A 13,625-nucleotide genomic window follows, 5' to 3' on the forward strand; every position below is an offset into this window, starting at 1 on the left:
GAGTGAACTAACAGACAATCCAGATGGGTGCAGCAGCTTCTTCACCGTTGATCCTCCAGCTTCTCTTTTATCACAGATCCAAAGGGTTTTGGTTGATTTTTTTGGAACAGGTTGCACTGGGTACCTCAGAGCGTGCTGTTTCTTCCTAAGGAGGAGGGTGGACAAGGTCTGGTCCATCTGGCCAGCAGGGGCGCTGCCTTCCGCCTTCAGTTCATTCAGAGACTGCTCACTGGGCCCACAGACCTGGTGTGGAGGACTTTATCCTGCTGCATCCTGCAGCGGTTTGGTGGTCTGGGACTGGGTTTGTCTCTGTTTCTAATGGACTCCAAGAGGTCGGACGCTTCGTCCCTGCCGGCCTTTTATAGAAGCGTCTTCTCAGTGTGGACTTTGCTGAGGAAGCAGAGGCAGGAGCAGGATGACTCTCTGTACTGGCTCCTACAGGAACCTGTACTGTTTGGAGGACTTTTGGATTGTCCCAGCTGGGGTGGACCTACTCTATCCAGACTCCTTCACACTGCAGGAGTTTCTACTCTGGGGCAGGTGGTGGAGCTGGCGGGACCTCGGTTGGATGATCCTGTTGGACTAGCTGCTCGGATGGGAGTGAGATCTACACGAGTTATAAACCAGTTACTGAAACATTGGAAACAGAAGCTGACAGGACATCAATGCCTTCTGTTAACTGACTTTTGTGATGGCGCACTGCTGCCAAACTGTACGGACCCCTATCCCACCATTGGACTGTTTCCGGATTTCAAAAACTGTTCTGGTCCTTTACTTGAGCCTGTCGAGCCTGTGGGAGCTTCTTTGAATGGACGCAGTGACACCACGTGGAGGACGTATCTGGACTTAGACCCTGACGTCAAACCAGCATGGAGGTCTTTGTATAAACCTCCTTTAACAAAGAAACATGCGGACCTGCAGTGGAGGATCCTACATGGCATTGTAGCAGTGAACTCCTTTATCTCTGTTATTAATGCTGCTGTGGAGGAGAAATGCCCCTTCTGCAGCCAAAGAGAGACGGTGTTTCACTGTTTCTCAGAGTGCTCTCGTCTGACGGCTCTGTTTGTGTTGTTGGAAACCATTTTTAGCAGATATGGAGAAATTTTTATGAAGCAGGTTTGTATTTGTGATTTTAAATACACTCGCCAACAGAACAAGTATCAGATATTGAACTTTGTTTTGGGACAGGCAAAAATGGTGGTGTATGTGAGTCGCAGGAGGAAGGTGGAGGAAGAGCTGAATGTTGATGTGGTTCCTGTTTTTGTCAGAATGGTGAAGTCCAGACTACTGGTAGAGTTTAGTTTTTACAGAGCTGCTCATGACCTGGAGACTTTCCAGCTGATTTGGGGTTATGGGGGGGTGCTCTGCTCTGTAATAGATGGACAGTTGAGTTTTGGACATGTGCTGATGTAACTTTGATACCTGATATGTGATTATATTATGTATGTGTTAATGTAGTGTATTACGTTTTTTTACAGTGTACATAGTGGATAATAATGAGTTTAAAAATCAAATCAAAATCCCTCTCTCTCTGTCCCTCTTTCTCTCTCTCTTTCTCTCTCTCTCCCTCCCTCCCTCCCTCTCTCTCTCTCTCTCTCTCTCTCTCTCTCTCTCTCTGGTGCTGTTGAGCCGGGGAGGAGGTGCCGACTTTGAATGTTGTGTTTACACAACTGACTAATCCTGCGTAGTATGCCTTTAAGTAGAGCACTTGAGTAAATGTACTTAGTTACTGTGTGAGAAACAGAGCTCTACATGAAGACCAGCAGAAGAAGAAGAGGCGGCACGATGCAGAGCGGTCACTAGAGTTTATTTGAGGGGAAACAGCATCACGTTTTCTTCTGTACAATATTCAACAATCACCTCCAACAGAAGCCCTCAAACTGCCCACAGACAGTGAATGCACCACGCTGCCCAGGAGAATAATCAGGGGTTTAATTGGAATAAATCAAACAGGAATTTATTGGTTTTCATGTGAAATATCAAACAGTAGAGTCGTCCTGCAGCAGCAAACAAACATCACATCCAGCTGTAATCCTACATTTCCTACACTAAGTGTAAGTTAGTGTAGGATTATATAAATATTATCTGCCATTGTTACATATTTGGGGTCATTTATATTAATATTTGGAGTGATTTATATTAATATTTGGAGTAATTTATATTAATATTTGGAGTGATATATATTAATATTTAGGGTGATGTATATTAATATTTGGGGTGATGTATTAACCTATTGTAACTTATTTTCTCTTATTTCTAATTAACGTACAATTTAAAAAATAATAATTCAATATCCACCTCTACTTAAAAAGGAAAGAAAAAGAAGAAAAAGTCAGATGTTGACAGAAGTTGTGAACCCTGCTGTACATTTTTAAATATTTTAATAATAAACAGTTAATATATTTATCTATCACATGATATCAGTATGATATTAAAGTGAAAGTGTGTCCTGTCCAGAGTCTCTGACATTACAGAATAATGGTAATAATGATAATGTTGATGACCTGTTTTATTTTTGTGTACAGTCCTGTTGAATAATAGAAGCTGTGATGAAACAGCTCAGCCGTAGGCTTGTAGAGGACAGTCACTGCAAATGTACGCAGGTCAACAGGTGGCAGAAATGCTGCTACTTTGAGCCCAGCAGAGGGCAGTGTTGACTGTGGAATGGTTCAGTGTCAATAGTCTCATACAGTGTGGAGGAGGATGCATCATGTTTATTGATATTAGATTATAATGTCTCACAGGTTATTACCATGTTGGTGCTTGTTATATATGTATATAATGCTACCAGCTTAGATCATTATTTTATACTTTTTATTCTCTCCACTTCAGTTGAAAGTGTGTGCTGACTGTGTGGCAGTGATAAATAAAGTGTTCAGAGCTTCAGTGGCGTCCTCTTGTGTTTCTAACTGGACTTGTTGCAGTGGGACAGCATGTCTAACCACTATGAAGTGATGGTGGTGAACTCATTAAGCCACTTCAACAATAGAAGACATCATCAATAATACTGATTTAAGTCAAGCAGATCAGTTTATTCAACTCTGAAATATCACTTTACTGTCAGAATATTGTTCAAGTATTTTACTGATGTTAGATAATGTAAAGTATATTCACTAAACCTAAATATACATCATATATAAAACACTAAATGTAATAATAATAATAGTAATAATAGTAGAGTATTATTACTTTTCCTTTCTTTTTAGAGTTGCAAAGTTTGTTAAATGAATAATCGATCCTTTTAAATTGTATATGTGTCTGTTTTTTAATTAATCAATTAATTTTATTGTATTTGTTTCAACTACTGGTGTGTCTGTCTACTTTATTCCTCTTTCTTTAGATGATGCTGCAGAACAACAAACAATAAACTGTGAGGATTTCTTTTACAGGACGTACAATCTGACAGGTGTTGAGTCGATTCATATCTCTGATTGGCTCTTCCTTCATGTGATCAGTAATGTGATCGGTCGGCTGCTTGATAGATGAGTCTTATTGATCACACTCAGAACAGTTTCACCTTCAGAGTGTTTGTTTGATCAGTATGAGCTCTGACACTCTCACATGGCTGCATGTTAAAAACTGTTTCTATCAGACGTTTGTTTTACTTTAATTATTGATGCTGAACATGACTGATTACATCTGCAGCAGGAAGATGTTTGTATCCCTGAAAGTAAAACACAGCGACCAATGTGCCATCAAGCAACTTGTGACTTTACTCAGAGAGAAAATTATATTCATTAATATTAATTAATAAGTAATAAAATAATTAATGAATAAGAGACAAAATAGCGTAAAAGAGTATGTAAAGAGTGACAGGAACATCCAGCTCTGGTCAAACTTCTTTCAACAGATTATTAATTAAAGGGGAGGTATTATGCTTTTCCTTATTTTCAGACATATATATATAATGTCACAATGTCGGATATTCATGTTAAAAGTGGCCCACATGTCAAATAATGAGGTAAATGTATGTAGCAGAAAGCAGCAGTTTCAGACTGCTCTGAACGCTAAGTTTCCGACAGTTTTTTCTACTTTCAGCCCGAGCTGATGTCAGTTTGTGACGGATTTCTTTATATGGACATCTGCTACGTGCACCTGCTACCTGCAGGATGCTCAGCTGTCTGCTGCTCTGCTGCTGCTTTAGTCTGTTGCGTCTCTCCTCCGCTCTGGTTCATTGAAATCTGCAGCTGGACACTGAGCCCGCCTACCTGTCCGACATTGGTCAGTGATGTCACAGTCACCTGTCCAATCAGAGGGCTCAAACAGCCACCTGACAAGGGTCAAAGTTTGATTTTTGTTCAATAATTTTAATCTCAAAAGGAGGAATAAAATTAAATAAAATGTTTGAAAAGAAAACAGAAAAACATAATGACTGATAATGTTAAAATATTAAAAATACAACAGAATAGAAAATAATAACTGTCAGTCATCATCAGTTTTCAGAATCACAAACACATAAAATACTACATAAAATTATTGATAATATAAATAAGCAGAGTATGTAATGAAACTGGAAAACCCCAAATTCTGCTTCTTCTTTTATGTTAAACTGTGTACATGAGGCTCATGCATGGCTTCACAATCAATAAATTGATAAATGATATTAAATGATATTAATGAATTAAATGAATAAATGACATCCACACGTACAAACAATAATCTGATGAACAGACTGTGAATATTTATGTTTGTTTGTGTAAAAACAGTTTTATGTTTGTTTTCTGCGTTCTGTCCTGCAGAGAGAAGCCACGCCAACGACCTTGTACATGATCCCGCCCTCTTACCTGTCGTCTCTGTGGAGGATCACTTCCTGTTGGACGCAGGCTCCTATGACGAGGTGGGTGTGGCCTAAAGAGAGATAAAGTTCACCACAAAGGCCTTGCAGCTGCAGAGTCTGATCACAGTTATGTCTTGTTTATCTGCAGCCCTGCTGCAACACCCGCAACACCTGCAACACCCGCAACACCCGCAACACCTGCAACACCTGCAACACGTGCGACACCTGCGACACCTGCAACACCTGCAACACGTGCGACACCCGCAACACCTGCAACACCTATGACACCTGCAACACCTGCAACACCTGTGACACCTGCAACAGCTGCAACACCCGCAACACCTGTGACACCTGTGACACCTGTGACACCTGCAACACGTGCGACACCTGCAACACCCGCAACACCTGCAACACGTGCGACACCTACAACACCCGCAACACCTGCAACACGTGCGACACCTACAACACCCGCAGCACCCGCAACACCCGCAACACCTGCAACACCTGCTATTGCCGCTTCTTTTATGCCATCTGCTACTGCTGCCATGTAGGCCACGCCAGCCCGCAGACACATCTGACGGAGTAAATGTGTCTTTGTCTTTGTGGGATAAATGAGTAAATTAATGTTACTTTGACATGTTTTGTGTCAGTGATTCAATCACTTTATCAAATGAGGACGACATGTTGAAATGCTGAACAGGACGTCCTGTGATCTGAGACACAAACCAGCAGCAGTCAGCTCTGTTATACATCACAATCATCTTTAAAAAACCTGCTAATCAACACAAAGAAAAACAGAACAGTTGATAGAAAGACAGCAGCTCATCCAGTCAGCTGGACTGAATCTCCAGGTGCATTCTGGGAGTGATTGACAGCTCAGATTACATGTTTAGAAAAGATCAGGATTCCACATTTAACTGCACTTCAACTCCAGCTGAGAACAACTATTACTGATGAAATTATAATATTACAACCTGTAGATTAAATTAGATCATTAATATCATTGATTCAAGAGGAGTGGAACAACCTTCATGGGGATCAGTAAAGAGATGGAAAGAGATGCTGTAATAAGATTGATGCTTTATTAAAGGGAAAACACAAACTGTAAATGTCTCGTTAAAACAAAGAAAATACATTTTTATAGGTTTATTTATTTATAATTGCTTCAGCAGAGAAAGCCTTTCAGATTTCTGTAGAATAAAAATAAAGTCACTTTCCTGGTGACGTCTTACATTAATAAACTTTTGACATGTGGTCTGTTTGTCTTTATGCTAAGCTAAGCTAACTGTTTCCCCCTGCTTCCACTCCTATGCTAAGCTAAGCTTGCTGTTTTCTCCTCCTTCCAGTCTTTATGCTAAGCTAAGCTAGCTGAACTTCATTTTGAGTAAGTGAAACTCTCTCAGTTGGCGGCGATGGTCCGGTCTATCCAGGCGCGCAGTGCTGTGACGCGGGCGTACACAGCTGGCGTCATGGTATCGCAGGAGGCTCTTCCAAAGGACACGACACCAACCAGAGTCCAGGCACCAGCCTTCTGACAGACCAGAGGACCTCCAGAGTCGCCCTGAAAACAAACACAAATACAAAATAAGCACACAAACAAACAAATAACATGCGTAGCTGATAGGTACATGTTAGCATGTCTATCTTCCAACATGTTGCTAATATGCTTGTTGGTGGTTATTGTGCAGCACCCACGCTGCAGCTGGAGGTTCCGTTGGCTCCGGCACAGATCATCTCGGAGGTGATAGAGCTGCCGAAGAATCGACGGCACCGCCTATCGGTCAGCAGGGGGAGGGCTGCCTGCTGCAGCCGGGTGGCCGTTTTACCTGCAACACATCAACACATCACACTGATGTCTATACTGCCCCCAGTGGTCAAAGCATGCCATGTTCCCTGTGTTAACGCTCCCTTAGTGGTCTGAGAAGCTGTACAGGTGAGATTTAACCAGGTATAAGGCACTGACAATAATAATAATAATAATAATAATAATAATAATAATAAATATAGCCGTAAGTGGCAATTTGTGGGTTCAAGCTTTTTAGCACTTAACAGAGGGAAGCAGCTCGATCAGCCAAAATTAAAGTCATGAGCAGCAACGAACAGGTTTCAGGTTTCACAAAGGTGACCAAAGTCACTTCAGCTACCTTAGTTCTGTTTAAAGTAGTGAGACACTAATAATAATAATAATAATAATAATAATAATAATAATAATAATGATGATGATGATAATAATAATAAAGTCACCTTTGCTGCTGGTCTGGCCCCAGCCGGTGGTCATGCACGTTATGCCTGCAGGGAAGTTGTCTCTGGTCTCGGCCACGCACACGGGGGAAACATGCCTGTTTATCTGGGCGGGGCTGGCCAGCTTGATGAGCTGGATGTCGTTGTTCCAGCGACTAGTTTTGTTGTATTCGGGGTGTGTGAACACCTGACAGGAAATTACATCATTAGCTGGTGAACGCGCAGGAGCTCACGAGACATGATGAAGTCCTGCTGCTTGTTGCTCACCTTGCCGACCCCGATCACCTGGACGTCCTCGGTGGAGGAGCGGAGGTTGTGTGCTCCGAGAACCACACGGATCGACCACCTGCAGGAAAAGATGTGAGTGAAATCAGCCAATAAAAAATCACCTGAGAAACACCTGAGCAACAGGAGGCGGAGCCTAATGTCAGCTGCTGGCTGAAGCTCATATTCAGAAGAGGAACACTGATCATACAGCAGGTTTAACTGAGCAGCAGATTGAGTTCAGCTGTCAAACTGTCTTTATTTAAACATTTATAAAGTTTAAAGTTGCATTTAAACATTGGTTGACAGGACAGGTGAGGGTTAAAGGTTAAAGGTTAAAGATTATTGGTGTTTACCCGACAGGACAGTGAGCAGCAGTTACCACCCAGTTCTGGTTGATGAGGGAGCCTCCGCAGAAGTGGAAGCCATTGCATGTCTGAAACAACCACATGTTCATGAATACAACTCATTTGTGTGTGTGTGTGTGTGTGTGTGTGTGTGTGTACCTGCAGGGACACCTGCCAGGGCCAGGAGTGAGGCTTCGCCTCCTCGCCGTTCACGATATCAGAGTAACCGCTGATGTCGGGGGGGATGGCGGAACCTGGTGACATCATCATAATGACATCATCATAATGACATCATCATAAAGACATCATTAACAACAACATGAGTCAGGAAGTTTGTTCCTGATCTTTGGGAACAGACGACACAAAACACCTCGAGTCACATTTTCAGTAAGAAACGATTGTTAATAAGATCAATACTTTTAAAGTGATCAGCCAATAAACACGGATCGATCTCAGACTGTGTCCAGTTATCTTCAGTCACTTATAAAAATCATTTTATCTTCATAAAGTCTTACGGCCTCACCACCCTGCACACGTAGGATCTCTTGTGATGTGGGAAGCTGAGCAGGATGGGGCCTGGTTAGTACTTGGATGGGAGACCTCCTGGGAATACCAGGAGCTGTGAGCTGTCTCTCTCCTCTCTCCTCCTGTTGCTTTCTGCAGGTATTTCTGCCTCCAGAGCTGCTCAACACCCACTGCTACAATTATTATTATTAGTCTTATTATGATTATTACCATTATTATTACTATACATCTCTATGTGGAACTTGCATTGTTCTCTCTCTCCTCTCAACCGGTCGGTAGATGATGGCCGCCCACCCAGAGCCGCTAAATATTAAATCTATAAATAAATATAATAGTTGTAAATTAAAAACAAGCAGCTCAGTCTACCCAGCATGCTTCACTCCCTCAGCTGTCTTACCGTAGGCGGCGCCGACGAAGGCGAAGCAGGAGAGGATCCACAGGAAGACCATGGCTCGAACATGAAAGCTCCGTCTGAGAGACAAACCTTTATACAGACGAGGAGCGACAGGATTGGACAGGAGGGACGTGTGTGTGTGTGTGTGTGTGTGTGTGTGTGTGTTTGTCTCTATGGTGCAACCACTGTTCTGTGTAATTAACTGAGAAGATGTGCAGGAGGATCTTGTGAAACATATTTATGTAAAAGTCTCTGATGTCTGTTGTGAAAACTTCCACAGTTAAACGTGTGACAGTAGTTTTGTGTCATTGAAGTTTTCACCAAACTGCAGCCGTCTGTGGTTTGCAAATGTATAAGTGAGTCACTGAGAAGGACTTGTAGTGATATGTGGCTGATCAAGTTTGTAATTATTGGGTTTGATCAGTTATTGTGACAGTATTATTGATGTTAAAGCCATCTTACAGCAGTAGTGAGCAGACTGGTGGTGAAGTAATCTATCATTATAAATAAAAGTGATCCTGTGTGTTTAACCTCTATAAATGCTGGTTCACTTTTAACTGGCTCAGTATGTTTTGGTATTTTTGCTTTGGGATCTTCTGTTTCAGCTTGGTGTTATTTAGGCAAAGCTACGAGCTGCTGCATATTCTAAAATAAATGCTACTGTAGGTGCAGAATGTTACAGTTCAGTTTTATTTTGCAGGCTTGTGCTACAGCCACTGATGTTGAATGTCCTGTGATACCAGCTGGCTTTATTGTCCAAGGTAATATCAGTGTTTAATATAAACCTCACATTGCCAGTGTTTGCACAGTAAGACATGATGGGTACATGTGGTTGAGTTTCAGGGGACATAATGAAGCGGAGGGAAGGGATGTCGTCTGTTGAAGGTCAAGTGCTCGTGGGACTTCAGGTCTTCACCTTTGGTTTGGCTGCATTCTTTGCAAACTACAACAGTTTATTCTGCACTATGCAGAAGATGCCTCATGAATTTATCCAAAAGTAATGTAATAATCTTTCAATGAATCTTGTATTTGGGTGCCGACTAGTTCTTTGATCATTCCAGCTAATGTTTCTACTGCTTTTTACTTGTTGCTAACTAGTGCTGGGCGGTAGGATCAAACATTTGTATCACAGTATTTTTGTTTTTGAATGACTGGGCCTTTATATAGGTTCATAGTGGCTTATTCTACTGTCAGGAGTAAACAGAGTTTACATGAAGCACTTCAAAAGTTTGAGTCTGAGTCTGAGTGAACCGAACCACACACATCACATATTCATCCAAACACACTGGTGTGTTCACATGTATGAGGCTGACTGACTGTAAGGAAACTAAAACAACGTACAGTAACGGTTACCTGGGAGAAACTGCTGCTGTTCCTGCGGTCACTGCTCTCCTCTGCAGTCGGACCTGCTGCTGCCAGACTGTGTAACTACTACATATGGATTTACAGCGTTTGTCAATATTGTCGTCCAGGAGGCAAATTTACGAATCCTACTATGGCGAAGGCATGAGCCGCCCTACTCTGCCTCTGATTGGCTAGTACTCGTTGCCTTCGGTGGTTGTTTTGGTTAGGTTTAGGCATGAGGAATGAGATTGGTTAGGGTTAGGGTAAGAATATCAGGGTAAGCCAATCAGAAGCAGAGTAGGGCAGGTGATGCCTTCGCAATAGTAGGATTCGTAAATTTGCATCCTGCAGATGGTTTCACCTCCACAAAATCAACTGGAAGAAAAGAGCGAGGCCGGCTGGATGAAACAGCGGTAACTTGCAGACATGAACCATTTTATTTCATCTTCAAAGTTGCTGCTTCTCTATGTTTACACATAGAAACAAACCGACTTGCAAACTGCCCTGCATGTAGTTAGCCATAATGCTACTACAGGAGGCTAGTTCCTGTGTTTACTTTCATTCAAAGTCAGAGTTTTGAAGCGGTGTAGGAGAATGAGTGCCAGGTCACGGTGACCTGTACCAATGCCAAACATGTCAGTCCACCGAACCAAAACAGGAGACATCTGGAGATATTGGGAAAGAGGCGGAATACCACACACACATAGTGCAGAGATGCCCACTCAAATTTGGTTAAAGTCTAAAGTTAAGTGAAATTGAGAAATGTCCCATTCTTCTTTAGAATTTAGGATAGCCAAAAAGTCTGCTAAACAGTATGAGACTTGTCACGCAACTTGAACACATACACACACACAGCCTGTCTTCAGTATAAAAGGCATGTCACGTTCTGTAATGTTGGAATTTTCTCTGTTTACGTTGTCTGGTGAGCCGTTGTGAAATAAAAGAGATTCCCCATCTGAAACCTGTGTCTCGACCATCTGATTCCTCTTTTGTCCACCTCTTTCTGCCACAACAGCGGTTCATGTTAAAATCATGTTTATTTCTAAAGTAGTAGGAGGCTGAAGGAGGTTGTCCCGATAACCATCATTATACTTGAGGCCTTGTTCAGTTTTTCAAACCACAGAAAAATGTGAAAGATTATTAACCACCAGCCAAATTTGACTGATTAAAATCACCAAGTTTATAAAACTAGGTTTCAAAATTGTGGAAAAACAAGCAGTGTTCTGATCTCTGAAACGCTGGGGGTGTGTCCACTGAAGGCGCTGAAACCACTGAAACTGAACAGTCGGAGCCTCTGAACTCAACAACGCTCATGCCGAACTCCCATAAAAAATATACAATTTAAAATAGGCCTCGTTTCTAAGTGTAAGACAAGCAACATGGATGATATTTTGGGCGGTCATCCGGTAATCGGAAGATCGGCGGTTCGTTTCCCGATTCCAGTCCGCATGTGGATGTGTCCTTGGGCAAGATACTGAAGCCCGAATTGCTCCTGATGGCTATTCCATCAGTGTGTGAATGATTACATTTCCTCTGATGGGCAGGTTGGGACCGTACATGGCAGCCCCGTACCCATTCAGCATATGAATGGGTGAATGTGACTCGTAGTGTAAAAAACACTTTGAGTGCTTGGAAGACTAGAAAGGTGCTATACAAGTACAGTTCATTTACCATTTACCATTTATTTCAAAAATAAAGTAACGCTAGGAGCCACTGCTTAATTCAGAACCTATTTTGTAGGTAAATGTGGACTTATTTCAGTAAAAACTTAAATGAGTAGTTAACAAGTGATCCATTGTCAGTCATTGTCATATTAAAGTGTCATTTATGTCAATGGAGTTCAGTGTCAACGTTACTCACTTGTGTGCTGAAAAGTGCCAGCGAGGGTCTGGATGTAACAGCCGCAGGCATGTGTCTGTAGTGAGGGCGAAGACACCGGAGTAACGTCCGCAACGCAGCCCGAGACAGCGAGGATGAGACTGGACAGAGTGCAGTCAGCCACTAAGTTACAGTCCGTTTCATTTGGTCGCCTGTCGATGGCGTCATACCCCCTCTACCAAAGAGTATATGTAGTATATGTGTCATGCAGCACTGTTGTTGTTGTCCGCCACAATGACGTCTACCAAAGAGTATACATGTACAAGATAATATGCTGGTGTAATGGTTTCTGCCTTCAGATAACCGATACCCCCTGCCGATGTGGATAAGGCACCGGCAGACGGCTGTCCTCTACCTCTGACCGAGGTATCGAACGTGTTCCCAAAATCTACACAGAAGACCATCCTCGCCTTGTTTAGGGAACCAGAGTTCAGCCTGGCTTCTATAATCACCAGCTGTCACTGAACCTCTCTAAACGGGCCTATTTACTCAGGAATACCTGACAGCAGGGTCGCAACAAAGTGTATCGGTGCAAATAGGTGTTGGAGGTTTGAAAGTCCTCCAAGATGGCCTCTAACAGGTCATCACTGGAGGAGGCCCACCCTGATGGTCGAGGGCTTCGATGTCCTGGCCCTAACAGTTTAGCCAATTAAACTATAATAAACCGTTCAACCTGATTCTGAACTCTGTCACATCTTATCATATCAATTATTACATCTAAATCTTTACAATTCTGTTAATTAAAAAACATTGCAAGTTTATCCTTAGCAAATTTCATTATAAAGACCTCAGAGATGAGCAAAGACAGGAACTTTGGTTGGAGTGTATAAAAATACTAACCAGTTTTATTTGTTTTCTCCAAAAATGAGTAACATAAAATACAAAAAGTAAAACATAAAAGCTTGAGTAAAAAGTTAAAGATTCAAAAAGGCAAACCGACAAAAGGACCTCAAGTGACGACCCAAAAAGAGAGACCCCCGTCTCTCTTGGCTCTTCTTTTTATATCAATACATCTCCCCCTTCTTACATTCCTACATCCATATCCAGAACATCTACCAGCTACATGCTGATGTTTTATGATGAGAAATCGGTGACTTTTCTTTGACTGTCACTTACAACACATTCCATGGAACATTTGAAACTTCTATTTTTTTATGTTTGAGGTTAAATTTAGGGATGTCTCCTCGCTGCAATAAACCGCAGCTTCTCCTTGGGCCTCAGGTTTGTTTAGTCTCACTTGAAAGTTCAGATGTAATTCAGTAAAAATTGTGCAAGTTCTGCACAAATGGTGTAAGACATGGTGTTTTGACATATCACCAATTATAATTAAATAATGTAGTCAGAGGTATGTTTGAGCGGAGTTCATCTCGGCCACTTAGAGTGGAGCTTTCAACACTCATCATAGGTCATAAATTGACCTTTATTCAGTTTTAAGCCACACTTTAACAAAGAACGTTTTAGATCTTGGTCGTTTTTAACTGAATCTTTTAACCAGATGAAGGATTTTAGTCATCGTCTGGATCTTGAGTTGTCATAGTAACAAGCTGAGCAAACGTTAACAGCAGTTCGGCTCGCAGCCCCTCCTTACATCCTGTGTCCACTGAACAGCGTCGGAGAAACACTGATTTTTAAAAAAAATAGCAAAATTTCAGTAAGCCACACAAATAATAACCTTTCAATGTTCGAAGGGGGTGTAGGATGAAGTAGAGAACTTTTCTAGTCCTACCCCCTTTTTTTACTTTATTTTTTTTAATTTACTTCATCAATCAAGTCAAAGCTGAAAAAAACATTCAGAACAACACAAGAGAATAAATATAACTTGCATAGAAACAATAACAACAAACAAAAACAACAC

At 41.8% G+C, this 13,625-nt stretch overlaps 1 protein-coding gene across 1 annotated transcript; it reads right to left on the reverse strand.

Annotated features, from left to right (window-relative positions):
* Positions 1–5,845: 5,845 nt before the first annotated feature.
* Positions 5,846–10,120, reverse strand: LOC121907438 (chymotrypsin A-like). The gene is made up of 8 exons (XM_042427003.1): positions 9,902–10,120; positions 8,552–8,638; positions 7,789–7,883; positions 7,639–7,718; positions 7,286–7,364; positions 7,022–7,205; positions 6,473–6,603; positions 5,846–6,338 (listed from the first exon to the last, which is right to left on the reverse strand). The coding sequence occupies exons 2-8, from the start codon at positions 8,601–8,603 to the stop codon at positions 6,177–6,179; spliced, it is 783 nt and encodes a 260-aa protein (XP_042282937.1). The 5' UTR covers positions 8,604–8,638; positions 9,902–10,120; the 3' UTR covers positions 5,846–6,176.
* Between the last annotated feature and the right edge of the window lie 3,505 nt (positions 10,121–13,625).

The sequence above is a fragment of the Thunnus maccoyii genome, chromosome 11 (assembly GCF_910596095.1).
Source record: "Thunnus maccoyii chromosome 11, fThuMac1.1, whole genome shotgun sequence".
Classification (NCBI taxonomy): Eukaryota; Metazoa; Chordata; class Actinopteri; order Scombriformes; family Scombridae; genus Thunnus; species Thunnus maccoyii.

Excerpts from the sequence above, each read along its gene's own strand:
- LOC121907438 (XM_042427003.1), bottom strand. The coding sequence starts at position 8,603 with ATGGTCTTCCTGTGGATCCTCTCCTGCTTCGCCTTCGTCGGCGCCGCC. Across the intron at positions 7,884-8,551 it reads CTTCGTCGGCGCCGCCTACG|GTTCCGCCATCCCCCCCGAC; the intron begins GTAAGACAGCTG and ends TGATGTCACCAG. Across the intron at positions 7,206-7,285 it reads AGGTGATCGGGGTCGGCAAG|GTGTTCACACACCCCGAATA; the intron begins GTGAGCAACAAG and ends ATTTCCTGTCAG.